General features: G+C 58.9%; 1 protein-coding gene across 1 annotated transcript; it reads left to right on the forward strand.

Moving 5' to 3' along the window:
- Positions 1-6828: 6828 nt before the first annotated feature.
- BOK (BCL2 family apoptosis regulator BOK) lies at positions 6829-19071 on the forward strand. Its single transcript, XM_043879062.1, has 5 exons — positions 6829-7101; positions 7630-7881; positions 10470-10598; positions 17453-17616; positions 18375-19071. Exons 2-5 carry the CDS (start codon positions 7659-7661, stop codon positions 18498-18500), a joined length of 642 nt encoding a protein of 213 aa, XP_043734997.1. The 5' UTR covers positions 6829-7101; positions 7630-7658; the 3' UTR covers positions 18501-19071.
- The last annotated feature ends 344 nt before the right edge of the window (positions 19072-19415 follow it).

Raw genomic sequence — 19415 nt, forward strand, 5'->3', positions numbered from 1 at the left:
GAGGGGCTTCCCTGGTGGTCCAGTGGTTAATCATCTGCCTTGCGGGGCAGGGTCACCAGTCTGATCGCTGCTCCAGGAGGACCCACAGGCCTGTGCTCTAGGCCCGGAAGTCCCGTGCTCCACCGGAGAAGCCGCTGCAATGAGAAGCCTCCTCAGGACAAGCAAGAGCAGCCCTCCCCTCCCCTCCTCTCCCCACAGAGAGAGAAAGCCTGAGCATCAGCGAAGACCCACCACAGCCAAGAAATTCACACACAAACAAATCTTAGGGGAAAAGTATGATGGGGTAACAGCAGCCCACAACACTGTGGTCCTGAGGGAGTCCGGGGGGGTGAGGGGGCTGTGGGATGAGGGCCCACGAATGCTGGGTGCTGTCATCTAGGGGGACACCTGAGTCCAGGGAAGCCTAGATGCTCGGACGTGCCTGTGGGGACTATGCGGTGCATGGAAGGCCCCTAGAAAATCAGAACTGTGAGCATGGCTCCAAATCTTACAGAGCGCAGAATCCTCCAGCAGCCTACTGGAATGAAGAACCCGGAAATTTTAGAAAGAGAGACCCACCAGAAATAAACCCACACGCATACAGACAACCAGTCCCTCTCAGATAGGCAAGAATATACAAGAGGAAAAAGGCCTTCTCCAGCAAGTGGTGCTGGGAAAGCTGGACAGTTGCTCGCAAACCAGTGACTCCCTCCCACCATACACAAAAATAAACTCAAAATGGGTTAAAGGCTTAAATATAAGACAAGACACCATGAAACTCCTAGAGGAGATCACAGGCAAAACATGATCTGACATAAATCTACGGCTGAGTTCAGCTGCCCGATGCAGTCCAAGGCAACAGAGATAAAAGTGAAAGTAAACAACTGGGAAACAAATAAGGGGAAGGAATCAACCCGACAAGCTTCTGCACCAGAAAAGGGAACCCTAAACAAAACAGAGGGACTACCTACAGACTGGGAGAAAATGGGTGCAAAGGGTGTGCCCAACAAAGGCTCAATTAACAAAATAACAAAAAGCTCCAAGGACTCAGTGACAGAAAGACAAACAGCCCAATTGAAAAATGGGCAGAAGACGTGACCAGAATTTCTCCAAAGAAGGCACACAGGTGGCCAATAGGATGCCCATGAAAAGATGCTCAACATTGCTAATGATTAAAGAAATGCAAATCAAAACTACAATGAGCTACCCCCTCACACTGGTCAGAATGGTCATCATTAATAAGTCTATAAACAGTAAAAGCTGGAGACGGTGTGGAGAAAAGGGAACCCTCTGACACTGTTGGTGGGAATATAAACTGATACATCCACTATGGAGCACAGTTCCTCAAAAAAACTACAACTAGAGTTTCCATATGATCAAGCCTTTCCACTCCTGGGCATGTTTTCTTGTTGTTGTTTGTTAGTCATTCCATCGGGTCCAACTCTTTGTGACCCCAGGGACTATAGCCTGCCAGGTTCCTCTGTTCATGGAATCCTCCAGGCAAGAATGCTGGAGTGGGTTGCCATTCTCTTCTTCAGAGGATCTTCCCGACCCAGGGATCGAACCCGGGTCTCCTACACTGTAGGCAGATTCTTTACAGTCTGAACCACCAGGAAAGCCTGGCATATATCTGGACAAAACTATAATTCAAAAAGAAACATGCATCCCGGTGTTCATAGCAGCAGTATTTACAATAGCCAAGACAAATAAACAACTTAAATGTGCATCGACAGATAAATGGATAAATAAGAGGTGGTTTGTGTGTGTACACATACATATAATGGAATATTACTCAGCCATTCAAAAAGAGTAAAACAATGCCACTTGCAGCAACATACTAAATGAAGTAAGGCAAAGAAAGACAAATACCTTACGCTATCACTTATATGTAGAATCCAAAATATGACAGAAAGTATCTCCCCTATGAAGCAGTCAGAGAACAAACTGCTGTTGCCAAGAGGGTGGGGGAGGGTGGAGTGGGAGTTTGGGATCAGCAGGTCAAACTATCGTATGCCGAGCCGAGAAACACGGTCCTACCACAAAGCCCAGGGAGCAGTGCAGTGTGCTGGGCTGAACCGTGATGGGAGACAGTGCGGAAGAGAACATTGGGTATCAACTATACGCCGATACATTTTAAAAAAATATTTAATTTATGTGTTTGACTGCACTGGGTCTTAGCTGTGGCATGTGGAATCTAGCTCCCAGGGACTGAACCCAGAGCCCCTGCAGTGGGAGCATGGAGTCTTAGCCACTGCACCACCAGGGAACTCCCTCAATAAAAGATTCTTAAAAAAGAAAGGCAGGGGCCAGGAAGTAGGAGTGTGGCTGGGGGAGCTAGTTCCTTACCCACCCCGCACCCCGCGCCGTAGGCGCCCTGCTGAAGAATGATGCTGTGAAAGCAGAGTCACTCAGAGGAGATGCCTGGATGAGCCGTGACTGGCAAACTGCTCACCTGGGAGGTGGTCTGCAGACACTTGCTGTTCATGGAAACCACCCCCCAAACCGCTGGAGTCTTTCAATTATGGACATGCATCATTTTGGTTAAAATGCACAACAAATGCACACAAAAATGCCTGTGAGTTGAAATTTCTGTGCCAGGTATAAATTCACACAATAAAGTAATAGGAAGGGTGAGGGCCTGGAGCCGGGGTAGGTCTGGGACCCACAGACGGGCTTCAGCTTGGGGCGTTAAGTCCTGGAAAAGCACCGGCGTCTCCAGCAGGAAACGCAAGACCAACTGCCAGCCTGATTTGGGGAGGAAAAAGAAACAAGCGTCTTTTTAACAGTCACAAAAATGGATTTTTAAAAAGCATAGCAGAAGGCCAGGAACAAAGCTTGGTGGCTGGCTTAGGAGCCCTGGAGGCGGGGTGGGGGTGGGGGACATTTGCAGGCAAGAGATTAACACCCAGAAAATAAAGAACAGGGCCCAGCCAGTGAGAGAAAGAGGTCAGGCTGGAGAAACCGAGAAACCCCCTACAGGGAGGAGTCCTGAGGCTCAGATGGATGGAAGGGAAGGTGCTCGGCCCCACCGGCTGCTGGGGGCCTGCAAGCGCATCAGAGAACAGGGTGCCCGCCACGCGCCCATCCACACTGCAGACAACAGGACTTCACCTTACCGCTTGTAACAACTACCCCAGGGTGGTGCCAAAGGGGGCAGGCACGGCATGGCTGGTCCAGGGGGCCCGGGGCAGGAGGCCACGCCGCCCTGGAGCCCACTCCGCCAGCCGCCCCGCACATGGCGGGGGGCGCTGAAAGCCGGGCACGTGGACCGCTCCCTTGGCCGTTCTGTCCCATATGCTGCGGGCTCCCAGGTTGTTTATCTCACTCTCATCCAAGTTTATACAAAACCCTCTGGCCTGGGCTCTAATTCCCCGTGAAGAACGAGCTTTGGGCGGAAAACCGATGGGGAAGGGCTGGCCCTGGACGTTTCTGAGCCAGTGGTGCTGACGCCCCTAGGCACCCCCGCCCCCGAGCCCAAAGCCTGGAGGGGCTGCCTGTGCCCTGGCCCCAAGGGGCAGCCGCATCACTACCGGACCGTCAGATCCCTGGGAGAGCGGGACTGACGCCCACCAGGCAGCGTCCTCAGGAGCAGAGCCCGCCCCACGCCCACATAGCTCTGCAGAGGGGACAGTGGGGGTTCTGGCCCCCCAGCGTCACCGGTGGGACCCCCCCACCCCAGGAGCTGCATGGGAGTCAGGCTGCAGCTCCCACCTTTTAGTCCCTGGGGTGGGTGGGGGCCGCAGAGGCCCGAGAGGAGACCCCTGAGAGCCAGCCCACTCTGACCCCACAACCCTGGTGTCCCCTGCAAGGCTCTCAGTGGCCTCCCGGGGTTGGGGCTGGATCTGCCAGGGCAGCAGGGTGGGGGTGACCTTGTCAGGGCCCAGGGGGGTTGACGCCTCCCGCTTCCGTGATTCTTTAAGCGTCTCAGGGTTCAAGGATGTGTGAACAAGCTCAGGGTCGGGCTCCTCCATCCCCAGGCACGCGGCTCGTGTCCTGAAGGGGCCGTGCTGCACAGGCGTGCCCACGGCTGCAGGGTCAGGGCCCGCGTCCCTCCTCAGGATCCCACTTCTGGGCAGGAGGAAACGGGCTGCGCATAGGGCAGGAAGCTGCCTGAGGCCACATGCTGAGGGAGGCCCTGGCTCCTCCCGGCCAAAGGTCCAGTCCACCGGCCCGGGGGTCACGGTCTGGCCATGCTCAGTCCCGAGCTGCTGCCTCGGCAGGTCCCCTTCCCCCTCTGAGCTTCCGTATTTTCATCTATAAAATACAGGTCATCCCAAGTCACTGAGTCGTGTCCGACTCTTTGCAACCCCATGGACTGTGGCCCACCAGGTTCCTCTGTCCATGGAATTTTCCAGGCAGGAATACTGGAGTGGGCTGCCATTTCCTCCTCCACCCAAATCTTAGGGCTCTTCAGAAATGCCAAAGGCAGACTCTGTCCTGCTCCAGGCTCTGTATAAAAGAGTGTGTTAAAATGCACACTCACATTTTAGAGTTTTTCTGAAAAAACAGCTCACAATTACTGAGCCGCTACTGTTCAGTCACTCAGTTGCATCCGACTCTGACCCCATGGACCGTAGCACAACAGGCCTCCCTGTCTTCCACTATCTCCTGGAGCTTGCTCAAACTCATGTCCATTGAGTCGGTGATGCCATCCAGCCATCTCATCCTCTGTCTACCCTTCTCCTGCCTTCAGTCTTTCCCAGCATCAGGGTCTTTACCAATGAGTCAGCTCTTCTCATCGGGTGGCCAAAGTATTGTAGCTTCAGTTTCAGCACCAGTCCCTCCAATGAGTATTCAGGGCCGATTTCCTGAGCCATTACTATATGACAAGTTCTTTCATATATGGATTAACTGATTCTGTCCACAAAATGTAGGTATTATTATTTTCTCTATTCTGCAGACGGGGAAGCCAAGGCAGACAGAAGTTTAATACCTTCCTAGCGGTGTCAGTATCAATGCTATAAATGGCCTCACAAAATGAGATGGGAAAGGTTCCCTCATTTTCTATTCTTTATACAGGTTTGTGCAAGGTCAGTGGTATTTCAACTGTTTAGAGAAATTCCTCAATGAAACCATTTGAGCCTAGAAGTTTCTTTGTGCGAAGTTTTAAATTTTGAATTAAATTTATTTAATTGTTATAGGTCTATCCAGAATTTTCTATTGCTTCCAGTGTCAGTTTTGGTAAATTATTTACATTTCAAATGAATTTCATAAAGTTGCTCACACTATCCTCTCATTACCCTTGAAAAATGATTTGGCTGTGCCGGGTCTTGGTTGCGGCATCGGAACTCTTAGTTGCAGCATGTGGGATCTAATTTCTTGACCAGTGATTGAACTGAGGCACCTCGCTTTGGGAGCACAGAGTTTAACCAGCGGGGAAGTCTGTTACCTTTTTAATGTTTGTTATATCTGTGGTTATGTCCTCTTTTTCATTCCTGACATTGGAATTTGTGTTTCCTTTTTTTTAATCCATTATTTCCAGGGGTTTATCCATTGCATTCTTTTCAAAGCACCAACTTTTGGCTTGGTTGATTTTCCCTGAGTTTTGCTTTTTTCCCTACCAATTTCTGCTTTTATTTTTATTTCCTCTCACTTTTGGGTTTAATTTGTTGTTCTTTTTCTAGCTTCTTGAGTTGCAGCTTAGAGCATTAATTTTCAAGCTTTTCTCTAAAGCTATAAATTTTCCTCAAAGGACTGCTTTATCTGCCTTTCACAGCATTTAATGTGCCATATTTTCACTACTGTCCATTTCAAATTATTCTACAACTTCTCCTGTGATTTACTCTTTGGCTCAATGATGATTTAGAAGTGTGACATTCAATTCCAAGTCCTTGGAGGCGTTCTGGTAGTTTTCCTGTTTTTGAGTTTTAATTTATTTCAGAGAGGACACACTTGTATAATTTCAGTCCTTTGAAATTTGTTGAGACTTCATGGCTCAGGACATGATCTATTTTGTTTAACATCCTATGCACACATGGAAAGAACATGCATTCACAGTTACTGGGTGCAGTGTTGTATACACGTGAATTCAGGCAAGTGGGTGCATCCTGTTGTTTGAACTGTGGGATGCTAACTTAAGATAGAGAAACAGGGATGTCCCTGGCTGTCCACTGGTTAGAACCACTCTTTCACAGCGTGGGTTTGATCCCTGACCTGGGAACTAAGAACCCACATGCCAAAAAGAGAGAAATGGAACAGTGGGACAGAAAAGCACCCAGAACAGACCCTCACATATACAGTCACTTGGTTTATAATGGGACTGTTCTCCAGTTCAGTGGGAAGAGGATGGTCTTTGCAATAAACAATGATGGTCCACTGGACATCCATATGGAAAAGACGAGCTCTGACCCCTACCATAATATTCACAAGAATTAACCTGCAATCCATCACGGAAATAAATGTGAATGCTAAAACAATTAAGCTTCTAAAACAGGGGAGAATGTCCTAATGAAAAATCACTGAAGGTGAGAAAAGTGATACATTGGACGTCATGGAGAAAACTGTTCAACATACACAACAGCAAAGATGGCAGAAGATAATGGTAATAACTTCAATACAAAGCACACACAAATATCCATCTATCGATACAATGTCCAGCCATGTGTAAGACCAGGGACACAGCACCCAGAATATATAAAGAACCTCTAGGAATCAATAAGCTAACGAAGCCGGGTGTGAGCCCACGCGGCTGGGGCCCGCAGTAGGTCCTGTTCACCGGGCCAGGCGGGGACAGCTCCCGCCCCCAGGCCCTCCCAGAGCGCGCCCTGGGAACTAGCTCGGTCCTCCTTAAGCGAGGAGGCGGCGGGGAAGCTCCGGCCTCGGCTCCGCCCCGGGGTTGCCTTTCCCTTAGAAGGCAAAGCCCCAAGCCTCGCCTCTCGCCGGCGGAGAGTCGCGCATCGCTGCCCGAGCTCCCCGACGACGCCGCCAGAGCCCCGGGAGGGCCCGAGGCCCCGCGCACTCCGCGCTCCAGCCGGCTCGGCGTAGACTGGGCGGGCACCGGGGCGGGGCGCGCGGCCTCGCGGGTTTGAATGGAAGGATCCCGAGCGGCGGGGGCGGCGGCCCGCAGGTCCTGAAGCCAGCAGTCGTCCCCGGCCCCCGCGCCCGAGACATGCGGCGGGAGAGGTGAGCAGGCGGGCGGAGCCATGGGGACGGCGAGGCCGGGGACAGGCACCGAGGATCGCGAGGCGCGGAGGCGGGCGGCCCAGGACGCGGGGCCGGGTCGGGGTCCCGGCGGCCGCCGGCAAGGCTCAGGTCGGGCCGTGCCCACGTCTCCGTCGCCCGCGCACTAGTCTTCGCGCGCGGGTGCGGCGGCCCCGGAGCAAATCGCCATTTCGCCGCTGTCCCTCCTATCCTCGGCGGCCGCGAGGATCCTTGTGGTCGAGCTTGGCATCTGAAAGAATGTGACTCCGCGCTTTTAAAGATCTGGAGCACCAACCGCAGCGCTCACCCGCAGCCGGCCGGAGCCCTGCCCCGGAGCCCAGCCCCGCCCGGCCTCCCGGTGCGCCCCGGCCCGGCGCTCGGCCACGAGCCCCGGCGCGCGCCGCGCCCCTTCCCCGCGCCCCGCTGCCCGCCCTCCGCGCGGCCGGCCTTCCCCTTCGCAGCCTGGCCGGCGCGACAGGGCGGGCCCGTCTGAGCGCCGTCTGCCTGCAGGTGCGGCGCCCCCCGCCCGCGTCCCCGCCATGGAGGTGCTGCGGCGCTCCTCGGTCTTCGCCGCCGAGATCATGGACGCCTTTGACCGCTCGCCCACCGACAAGGAGCTGGTGGCCCAGGCCAAGGCGCTCGGCCGTGAGTTCGTGCACGCGCGGCTGCTGCGCGCTGGCCTTTCCTGGAGCGCGCCCGAGCGCGCCGCGCCGGTCCCCGGCGGCCGCCTGGCGGAGGTGTGCGCCGTGCTGCTGCGCCTGGGTGAGTGCGGCCTCAGCCGGCCGGCCGGCGGGGTCCCTAGGCTGCCCCTTCCAGCTAGTCCGGCGGACGCGCAGCGCCTTGGGTACAGCTGTCCTTGCACTGGCCGCCCAGCGGGTGGCCGGGCCTCTGTCTCTCCTCCGGGGCAGGGAGGGGGCTGGTCCCGGTGCCCTGAGGGATCTATCGCGCAAGGCGGGCGGGGGTTTCTTCCAGCACCCCCCTCTCCTAGCTCACCCTTCAGCTGGCCCGTGCACCCGCCAGACCTCCCCAGTCTGCCTGCTGAGCCCAGATTGCACACATCCTGGTCATAAAGAATAGAAAACTCCTGGAGGAATGATATTTTTGTGGCTAAATTTCCAGAGTGACCCTTGTACTCAGCTGGGCACAAAAATCCTTTGTCGGACCACGTGTCCTGATGTTTGTTTTGGAAAATAGGTCCTCACAGTTACTGGCTGCAGTCCTGCGTGGGCTGCTCTTTTCTCCGGGTTTGGAAGCCTCCTCCGGCTCCTGTGGAAATTAGTGCCCAGGAGAGCAGAAACCGTGTGAGGCTGGGCAGCCGCAAACCCCGACTGCATGGCCTGCTGTGTAGACATGGAGAGCAGTACTTGATTCTGGGGTTATCCAGCTTAACTCTTTCCGTCTTCTCCAAGGACCGCAGAGAGGGAGGGACCCTCTCAGCTGACTCCGTCAGCCATCTCGCCATGGAGACTGAGGTTGCCCAGCTCTACACCGCCCCGCGTGACGTTCCACGCGGGGAGTGTGCACCCAGCGGGGTGTGGGGGCACAGATGGCACCCTGACCCTGACTGGGTGGCTCTCCAGAGTGGGTTGAGAGACTGGCCCAGGACCCTGGGTTGGAGGGAGCACCCCATGGAAGGGGATGCCTGCCTCTTCTCAGGCTGACACTCGTGTCTGCTGGCCCTTGTGTTCTGTGGACCCTGGGGGCAGGGCTGTGTAGACCTGGTCTGCCCAGGAGTCTTGGTGTGGGGGCATTGCTGAGGGCTGCAGAAGGGTGGTGTCCTGCCTGGGTCTTGGGGGAGGGGAGCATGTGGGGTTTGAGGTTTCAGCCAAAGGTCCAGAGTGCGTGTGCCCCCCTGAGGCCAGGGCCCAAACCGTTTCTTCCAGCTGGGCTGTAGGGACAAGCCTGGGCTGAACGTTCCAGAGGGCCCTGGAGAATTCGGTATCTTGGGCTGCTGAGAGGCCCCTGGAGTGGCCGGGAGGAAGTCCTTCCTCTGTCCTGACCTGCCCTGCGGGCCTGCTCGCTCCCAGCTCCACGGCCTTGCCTGGAGCAGGGCCTTGGGGCCAGGGTCCCTGTTGTTTGAACTTGTCTGGAAAGCCCCGCTGCAGGCTCCGCTAATCACTGTCCCTTCCAAACTGTGACCTTGGATCCAGGGAGCCTGGGATGCTTCCGGCCTGGCCTGGGGGAGCAGAGTCCAGCCAAGTGGGCCACGCTGGCCCTCCCTGGGGCCAGGCCTCAGGCCCCCCCACCCCAGCTGCTTTCACGGACAGTCCCTGGGCTCAGTGTCTGCCAGACGGCTGAGGGGGCCCTGGAGGGAGGTAGCTTGGACCCCCAGCGTTCTCACCCCCTTCTGCGGCCCTTGTGAGCTGCTCCATGTGAGCCCCCCGCCCCTTGCCACGGCCTGGAGCTGTCCCCTGCCCCCAGCACCCCCAGCCCCTCCCCGGCACAGACACCCAGCTCCGGGAACAGCAGCAAAGAGGAAGAGGCGGGGGCATGCCCCCGCAGCTGTTCTCTGGGGGCCAGTCGCCCCCCGGGCCTGTGCGTGGGAATGGCCAGCCAGGCCTGCCCTGGGCGTTTCCATGCCACCGCCCGTGGCTCCACCAGCCTGTCTCAGTCCTGCTCTGGCTTCAGATCTTCCTGAATTGGACGGAGTGCAGCTGGCCCCAGGGCTGACGCGGCGCCCTTATCACCCGGACCTCCAGTGGGAAGCATTTCCCTGTTTGCTTTGGCTGGAGAAGCGGCTGGGCTGGGGGACACCCAGTGCATGGGCCAGGAGGGGTTCCGGCGCGTCCCTGCAGACCCGGTGCAGATGGGGCCCAGCGAGGGCGTTCCTTCACCGCCGGGCATCCCTGCCGGGCACCAGGAGCCCAGGCCTGCCGCCTCCGGGCAGTGGCCCGGTCTCTGGTTTCCTGAATGACGCTGGGCCTGTTGAGGCTGCCCCCGCCCCGCCCCCGCTGAGGCAGCCATGAGCTGCCCACCTGTGTGGGGTCGCTGGACCCCGCCCTGCCCGCGTTGGGGTTGGCTGCCTGCCCGGGCAGCGCAGCAGCTCGCTGTGTGCCGTGAGTCACCCAGCAGGCATGCCCGGGATTCCCGCCCCACCGGCCCAGCCGGCTCTGCCCTGGGGCGTGGGCGTGGCTGACTTGTCAGAGGGCAGGCCACAGCCAGGTCTGGGGTGCCCACAGCACCTCCCTGGCCTTGTCAGGGTGTCTGGGGACCCTGGGGGAGGTATCAAGTGGGTGGACATGGCACAGGTCGGGGGTCAGGGATCGGGCTGGGGTCAGGGCCCCCGCTGCGGCCGTGGGCTGGCCCCCCGGCCCTTGGGACCGCTCTGACCTGCCCCTGTGCCCACGCAGCGGACGAGCTGGAGCTGATCCGGCCCAGCGTCTACCGCAACGTGGCCCGCCAGCTGAACCTCTCGCTGCAGTCAGAGACCGTGGTGACCGACGCCTTCCTGGCTGTGGCGACCCAGATCTTCTCTGCAGGTGAGGCTTCGTGTCCAGGCCGCGGACCCACGGTGCTGGGAGCCTGGGGCCTGGGGGTCGTTGGGACTGCGGCTGCAGCACAGGTGGGCTTGTCAGGGAACCTCGCTGGGTCTGAGGGCGATGGGCCACGGGGCTGCTGGCTTGGGCCCCTTGTGGGGTTCTGGGGCTACCCTGGCCGGAAGTCCTGGCTGACATGGGGCCTGGGCTTCTCGCAGCGTGGTGCCCGCTCCCTAGCAGCCAGAGTGGGCGCTGCCAGGCTCCTGGAACCTGAAAAGTTGTGGGGTCGCTGCACCAGAGTCTTCTGGGCAGAGGTGCCTTGCCAGTCGGCCACCGCCGTGGGAGGGGCGCTCTGGAGTGGGGGTGCCTGGCCAAAAGGCTCTCTGGAGAGGGGTGCCTCATCTGGGTCAGCTGGCTCGCCCACAGCCCCCGTGGGTTTCCCAGGGCTTCCCTCTGGGCCCCGGTGGCGGGCGACATCTGTCCCTGTCACCTCCTTCCCATGCCCTCACCTGAGGGCAGCTCCTGCTCCTGTCCGCACACCTGCCTCCAGGCTCACGGGAGACCCCCGGGCTCATCCCCAGGCCACTTCCATCCCCACATCCCCTCCCGGGAAGCCCGTGGGCTCCGTGTGGCCCACCTGTGACCCGATGCCCTGCTCGGTGCCTCGGTCCCGGGTCCTGGCACTGGCCAGGCGTTGCCTGGCATCCAGGAGCAGAGCCCCGCCCAGGGGAGAGCAGAGCCCCACCCAGGGGAGCACCTTCTCCGTGGCCGACCCTGCCTGCCCCCCAGCTCCTGGCCGGTGGCGGTCCCAGCCTCGGGGAGGGGTCCATGCGGGTCCACAGCTGAGTGCTCGGGGCTGCATCCCGGCTGGAGGACGAGTGTGAGTGGCCAGGCAGCATTGAGAGTGGGGAGGGCCCCCTTCCCCCTGGGGCTTTGGGGGCACAACCTCATGCAGAGGAGGGCCCCAGGCAGCTGGGAGGCCTCGAGCCCTTGGCTGACCAGTGGTGTGAGCCAGCGCTCACCCTGCCTCTGCTCAGCCGAGGCGTGCTTAGCACTGAAGCGCTTTGGGGCAGAGGCGCCTGGAACACAGTCCCGCCCTGAGGGGGACCCTCCACTCACCCACTGAAGACGGGGGGCCAGATGGAGGGGCTGCAGGCCCGTCAGAGGCCCTGTCTGATGACCCCACCCTTGGCATGTTGCCTTCCTGTGTCCCCCTCTGAGGAGGCCTCCTGACCCATGGAGGGCAGGCCGTCGTTGAAGGTGGGGGACACGGGACCACCAGCTGTGGGCCAACCTCCACAGGGTCAGCGCGGGTCTCCCTGCAGCGCTCACCACCGGCAGGACCCCGAGGTGTGGGGAGAGACCGGGGTGCCCTGGAGGGCCTGACAGCCTTCACCCGGATGGGGCTTGCTCAGGGGCATCCAGGCTGGCCTGGTGGAGAAGGCAGCGGGAGGGGCCAGGCAGGAAGGGGAGCTGCGGGCACCCGGGGCTGCCTGCTGCACTGGGCGCCCTCACCAAGCCAGCCCGGCCTGACGCCATAGTGTGGGTGGCCGCCTGTGTCTGTCTCTGAGCTGTCGGCGGGCAGCTGGTTTATGAGCCGAGAGCTGGCTTTAAAAGGAAGGGTCATCTCTGGGAATGCGGCCGGGCGGGAGGGGGCTGGGGCCCAGGGCGGTGGCGGGAGGGTGGGGGGCAGGCCGCAGCGTCCAGCCCTGCCTGCCCAGCCCGTTCAGGTCCGGCGACCAGAGCCCAGAAGGGCTGTGGGTTCCAGGAGGGAGATGTGCCCTGGGGACGGAGCGCAGGGCGCACGGGCACGGGGGCTTGTGGAGCTAAGTCTGAAACCGCAGGGGCTGTGCCCCGCGGGCTCAAGCTCCCCTGCCACCCTCCGCCACGCGCCCCGCGCCCCAACCCCCGCCCCGGGCCGGGCTCCGCCCCCTCCTTGCGGCAGCCCCCACGCCCGCCGACCCCCTCATCGCTGTGTGCGCTGTGGGCAGTTTCTCAACCTCTCTGGATCCCAGAACCCGTGCAGCCTCTCGCCTGCAGCGGGGCCAGCCCCGCTGACCCCCGGGCTGGCCCCGTGTCCCCTTCACCCTCCTGGGCCAGCCCTTCTCCTCTGTGGCCGGTGAGGTGGGCAGCTCGAGGACTGCAGGGTAGGGCTTGGGGTGCCCCGCCACGTGGCCGCACCCTCCACGCGGCCGAGCCCCCCACATGCTGCGTGGGGATGACGCTCCCACTGCTTCTTGGCTGAAGAGTCTTCTCGGTTCCCTTCGGTGGGAGAACATGAAGTTGGCAAGTATTTTCATTTTTTTACTTCTCATTAGAAGAAGAAAGTATTTTACCATGGAAAGATCAAAATATACATGAGATAAAGAACTCTCAGAAATCTGTGCTAAAAAGGCAGCCTCACTGAAACATGAACAAAGGATCTGAATCGTTGTCTCTTCTGAGATGTCCGTGAGAAGTCGCTGACCTCCATCAGTCACCAGAGAAATGCACATCCAGCCACCAGACTCCACCTCGCTCCCCCTGGGGGGTGGAGGCAGGCCTTCGGAACCCAGCACACGGGAGGCCTCCAGGCGCCGGCTGCCACGGTGGACCGCCTGTCAGCTTCTTCAGTGGGGTGACTCTGACGGTGTCCCCACCTGACCCTGCACTTCCACGCCCAGGGGTTCGCCGTGAGAAGGGAAGCCATGTGTCCACACGGGGCTTGTCCTTGGGCCTTCAGAGCCTCACAGCCAAGCAGCGGACGGACCCTCAGCCCAGGTTCGTCTCCTGATGGGCGGTCCATCCACGCGGTGGAGCCTGGCTCGGCGGTAACAAGGAACGTGGTGTGATGCACAGGACGACTCGAGGAGCCTGGAAAACGTTTTGCTCCATGACGAGTCAGACATGAAATGGGACCTACTGTGTCATTTGATTCATGTGAAATGTCCAGAACAGGTCATCCGAAGAGACGAGTAGAGGAGAGATGGCCAGGAGCTGGGGTGACAGGGACACCATGCTCATGGGGACAGGGATTTGGAGTAAAATGCCTGGAATTCAGTGGTACTGGTGGTTGTGGAACATTGTCAACACGCTAAGAGCACTGGATCTCACATTTTATTTTTTTAAAAAATTATTTTTGCGCTGGAAGTGCAGTCTTGACCATTGGAGCACCAGGGAAATCCCATCTGGGTATTCTTTTTAAAGTTTTTGGATCTGACACTTCAAAAGGATGAGTTTATGGTAGTGAGACTGCTGTCTGCTTAGTTGCTTGGTTGTGTCCGACTCTTTGCGACTCGATGGACTGCAGCCCGCCAGGCTCTTCTGTCCATGGGGTTCTTCAGGCAAGAATACTGGAGTGGGTTGCCATGCCCGCCTCCAGGGGATCTTCCCGACCCAGGGATCAAACCTGGGTCTCCCACATGGCAGGTGGGTTCTTTACCACCACAAGCCTGGTAGTGAGACAGTGTCTCCGTAAAAAATAACACTAAGAGCTCAGAGAAAATAGGACATAGCCAAGACCCACGTGGGAGACCAGCTTGCTGGCTGCTCCCAGACCAGAGCTTTTCTCTCCAGGTAAAATGTGGCGGTCGTATGGAGCCCACATGTCCACCTGGGGTGCCGAGTCTGGGGGTCCCACCAGGGCTGGTGTGCCGTGAGCAGCTGGTGAACGGGGAACACGGGCTGATGGCGCTGTCCCCAGGACGTTGCACCCCTGCAGCCTGGGTGCCCCTTGGACGGGGGCCCGTGAGAAGAGCCCTGAGGGTGGGATGCCCCACAGGCAGCGCTGAGGCTGGGGTCATGGGCCCAAGGCCAGTGGCAGGAAGGGGGCCCTGGGGGCCAGGGGCCGGCCTGGGGGGCTTCAGATGTGGATCTACTTTGCAGGGGGTGAGAGTCACAGCAACAGGCAGGCCTGGGGCGCGGCACGGCCTGCTTTATGGGGTTTTTACATGTTCGTTTAATTGAGGGGAAGTTCACGTGATATCTGATAGCCGTTTTATTCGTTGTTTGACCTCACCACGGGGTGTGTGTGGTCGAGCTCCCTGACCAGGGATCACCCCTGGGCCCTGCACTGGGAGCTCGGCATCTCGGTCACTGAACCCCGAGGGAAGCCCCGGTTAAGCGTCGAGAGTGTGAGATTTGGCGGCGTTGGTCCAGCCACAGTGTTGCATAGCCACCGCGCAGGCCCGCTAAGCTATCACTGCCGGCCCCGGGGCCCACCGCTCTGCCTCCCGTCTCTACGGCCCTGCCTGGGAATGGACTGACATTTGAGTCTGCGTCCTTCACGGACGTGTTGTTTCGGCAGGCGTGGTCCCAGCCCCGTCAGAGCTTCTGCCTCTGGAGGCCAGATGACCCTCTGTTGTGCAAGTGGCCCACCTCTTGCTCTTCCACTCACCGTCTCTTGCTGTCTTGTCATTTCCGCCTTTTGGTGACTGCTCAAGCGTTCCTTTGCGTTGACTTGTGCTCCTGTGACCGACCGTCCCTGGGAACACGGGTCCGGGGCCTGCTTTCCCCACCTGTGCTGTTCCTGCCAGACCAGGGCCAGGCCCCCAGGGGCTGTCCTCTCACAGGTGATGCCAGTGCCCTCTTACGTCTTTCCCGTCACAAGTACCAGGCTGCAGGGTTACCTGGATCCGAACATTGCCACATTGAATTTTCAACCTGATACATTATCCTTTACATCGCGTTTTAATTTACGCTTCTTTGACTATCAGTGAGGGTAAGCATTTCTCACATGTCTGGTGTATTCAGTTCAGTTCAGTCACTCAGTCATGTCCAACTCTTTGCAATCCCATGGACTGCAGCACGCCAGGCCTCCTTGTCCATCACCAACTCCCAGAGCTTGCTCAAACCCATGTCCATTAAGCTGGTGATGCCTTCCAACCATCTCATCCTCTCTTGTCCCCTTCTGCCTTCAGTCTTTCCCAGCATCAGGGTCTTTTCCAATCAGTCAGCTCTTTGCATCAGGTAGCCAAACTATTGGAGCCTTCAGCTTCAGCATCAGTCCTTCCAGTGAATTTTCAGGACTGATCTCCTTTAGGATGGACTCCTTGGCTCTCCTTGCAGTCCAAGGGACTCTCAAGAGTCTTCTCCAACACCACAGTTCAAAAGCATCAGTTCTTTGGTGCTCAGCTTTTTTTATAGTCCAACTCTCACATCCATACATGACCACTGGAAAAACCATAACTTTGACTAGACGGACCTTTGTTGGCAAAGTAACATCTCTGGTGTTTAATATGCTGTCTAGGTTGGTCATAGCTTTTCTTCCAAGGAGCAAGTGTCTTTTAATTTCATGGCTGCAGTTACCATCTTCAGTGATTTCGGAGCCCAAGAAAATAAAGTTTCTCACTGTTTCCATTGTTTCCGCATCTATTTGCCACGAAGTGATGGGACCAGATGCCGTGACCTTAGTTTTCTGAATGCTGAGTTTTAAGCCAACTTTTTCACTTTCCTCTTTCACTTTCATCAAGAGGCTCTTCAGTTCTTTGCTTTCTGCCATAAGGGGGGTGTCATCTCCATATCTGGGGTTATTGATATTTCTCCTGGCAATCTTGATTCCAGCTTGTTCTTCATCCAGCCCGGCATTTCACATGATGTACTCTGCATATAAGTTAAGTAAGCAGGCTGGTAATACACAGCCTTGACATACTCCTTTTCCAATTTGGAACCAGTCTGTTGTTCCATGTACAGTTCTAACTGTTGCTTCTTGACCTGCATACAGATTTCTCAGTGGCCACAGGACTGGAAAAGGTCAGTTTTCATTCCAATCCCAAAGAAAGGCAATGCCAAAGAATGTTCAAACTACCAAATAATTGCACTCATCTCACACACTAGCAAAGTAATGCTCAAAATTCTCCAAGCCAGGCTTTAGCAATACGTGAACCGTGAACTTCCAGATGTTCAAGCTGGTTTTAGAAAAGGCAGAGGAACCAGAGATCAAATTGGCAACATCTATTGGATCATTGAAAAAGCAAGAGAGTTTCAGAAAAATATCTACTTCTGCTTTATTGACTACGTTTAGTGTATTATAAGTATTTTTTATTTTGTGAATTAGCTATTCATAATTTGTGCTCCTGTTTCTTTAGAAAGTGTTGGAAGTGAAAATGTTAGTTGCTCAGTCGTGTCTGACTCTTTGGGACCCCATGGACTGTAGACTGCCAGCCTCCTCTGTTTGGATTTCTCAGACAAGAATACTGGAGTGGGTAGCCATTCCCGTCTCCAGGGGATCTGTTCTTTTTTTTCATCGATGTACAGAATCTCTTATGTGTTAAGGAGCTTTTTATGACCGACAGGTGTACGTCCCCAGGTTGTCACGCATCTGTCCTCCCAAGGAGGCTCCATCTGCCCTCAGCAGCTTGGTGCCTGGGGACGGTCCTTCCTCCTGGGCCTCAGCTTGCTTCTGCAGAGAGCGCCCTGCTCTGTTCAGGGGCAGCCAGGCTGGAGCAGGTGTAGCTTGGAGCTGCTTGCTGTTCAGTGCTCCCAGTGCCGAGTCCCCGAGCCCCCGTGACCCGCTCAGGTCCCTCGTTGCCGAACTGCTTTTCTGCGCCGTCACTTTCTCCAGCAGAGGTGGGCTGGGTCCTCCCAGGCTCTGGCCCAGGTGTGCAGCAGAAGCTTAGGACATCCAAGAATGGCCCATGGGGCTGGCAGAGCTGACCTGAGCAGTGGTGGCTGGGACTTGCACGGCAACCAGGTGGTTGAGCTCCCTGTCTGACTGGGAGCTGGTGGTCAAGGCTAGCCCTGGGTGCTGACTGCAGTCACTTTCAGGGTGGCGGGCGCGTGGCTCTGGGAGGCTCAGCCCTTTCATGTGACCCTGCAGCCTGGCCTTAAGCGGGCTCTTGGTGGCCTTTGGTGACCCGCATCCCTCTCTGTCCCTGCAGGCATCACGTGGGGCAAAGTCGTGTCCCTGTATTCGGTGGCCGCGGGGCTGGCCGTGGACTGTGTGCGGCAGGCCCAGCCCGCCCTGGTGCATGCCCTCGTCGACTGTCTCGGGGAGTTTGTGCGGAAGACGCTGGCACCCTGGCTGCGGAGGCGTGGCGGATGGGTGAGGGCGCGCGAGGGGCCGGGCAGGGGCTGGTTGAGCGCCTGGGCACCCACGGCGGGAGTGATGGGCTGGAGGGGAGGGGGTCGCGGCTGGAGCTGCAGCCCTGCCCCAAGGCTGACCTGTCCCTGGCACTCCCAGGGCCTGCCCACCCCCCAGAGCTGAGCCTGCTGCCCGCCCATGGGGGGGTCAGAGCCACGTCCCCACTCTGTCTCTGGATCCCCCATCACCTGCCCAGTGCTGGCCCGGCCCGGGGCTGCTGGGAGCGGTGCCTTCTTTGTAGAGTGGGTGGTGGCAGAGCTGTGTGCAGCCCACCGGCCGCGGGGAGCCACGGTGGAGGCGGGGGAGGCAGGGGCAGGGAGCGTCTGACTGCCTGACTCACGGCAGGCAGGACACGGGCAGCTCTGTTGCCTGCCCGTCCTGTCCTCGGGCCCAGCGGGGCTGGGCGCCGGGGCAGCCAGGACGCTGACTGACAGGGCGGCCAGAGGTCAGGCTCCGGGGCTGCGCTCCTTAGCAGGACTAGAGAGAAACAGGGGAGTCAGGAGCGGCTGCCCGCTGGGCTCCTGTTCTGGGGTCACCCCCCATGGCATCTGCAGGGGGACAGGGGGAGTGTCCTGCTCGGGAGCATCCTGCCTCTTCATGTCCGACCTCGGGCCTTCGTCCAGCTGGACCGCAGGCACCCCCTCAAGCGGCACGGCCGCCTCGGGTGGGGCGGGCCTGCGTCCCCCGCTCCGCGCTCTGACTGTGCCCTCTCCCCTCAGACGGACGTGCTCAAGTGCGTGGTCAGCACCGACCCGGGCCTCCGCTCCCACTGGCTGGTGGCCGCGCTCTGCAGCTTTGGTCGCTTCCTGAAGGCTGCCTTCTTCATGCTGTTGCCGGAGAGATGAGATGCTGGCTTGGGCAGGGGCCCAGGGGGCCCTCCGCCCCACCCCAGCCAGGAAGACCCTCGGAGCCGCCCCCGAGTGGACGGTGGAGGCCCTGTCCTGAGCCCCTCCTGCAGAACCCAGGCCCTCTGGACAGAGGCGTGAGGGTCTCCCCTGGGCCTGAGCTGGGCTTCAGTGCTGACCCTTGCACCCAGCTCCCCCCGGAAGCCCTGCCCACCCCCTTCTTCCTGGGCCAGAAGGCCATGCCGTGTCCTGGCCCTGAAGCAGGAAGTGGGAGCCACGTCTGTGTCGGGACCGTGTCAGGACCGGAGCTGGCCTCGGTCCTCAGGGAGGGGCCGTGGACGTTCAGCCTGGAGGCGCCTCTGGCTTGGCCGAAGCTGGAGGCGCCGTGGGGCTGGCTGACCCTGCACGCCGAGTGTGAGGCTGCTGAGGTGGCTCCTGACCCACTTCTGGGGGTCAGATGTGTGCCCCACGCGTGTGTCGGGGTCCCCGTGTGGCAGGGAGCCGCGGGCGCGCGAGCCCGTGGATGAGGACGATGGTGTGTGTCTGATCCCAATAAAGTGCGGTGGCCGTGGAGGGTGCCCATCTGCCTGCCTGCGCCCTCCTCCTGCGATGGGCGGCGGCCGCCCGGCCATGATGGATCAGCAGGGGCAGAGCTGCCCCGGGGCCCCCCTCAGGGAGGCCGCCTCACACCGCCCTGTGCCTCGCCGGGCTCACGCACACACGCACGTGCACACACTGGCACTCGCGTGCATGCGGCCCTGCCCTTCGTGGTGGTCAGCCCCACCCCCCCTGCCCACGCCTCCCCACGACCTCCCACTGCAGTGCCCCCCGGCCGTGAGGGGGGCGGCCCCTGAAGCAGCCCCCGGCGGCCCGGCCGCAGGCACACGGCTGGACGTGGCTTCTCTGCCCTGGTTC

The sequence above is a fragment of the Cervus elaphus genome, chromosome 20 (genome assembly GCF_910594005.1).
Source record: "Cervus elaphus chromosome 20, mCerEla1.1, whole genome shotgun sequence".
Classification (NCBI taxonomy): domain Eukaryota; kingdom Metazoa; phylum Chordata; class Mammalia; order Artiodactyla; family Cervidae; genus Cervus; species Cervus elaphus.

Bases quoted from the DNA above. Each gene is read 5' to 3' on its own strand.
- BOK (XM_043879062.1), top strand. From the start codon at position 7,659: ATGGAGGTGCTGCGGCGCTCCTCGGTCTTCGCCGCCGAGATCATGGAC. The intron at 7,882-10,469 runs GTGAGTGCGGCC...GTGCCCACGCAG, and splicing joins CGCCGTGCTGCTGCGCCTGG to CGGACGAGCTGGAGCTGATC. The intron at 17,617-18,374 runs GTGAGGGCGCGC...CTCTCCCCTCAG, and splicing joins TGCGGAGGCGTGGCGGATGG to ACGGACGTGCTCAAGTGCGT.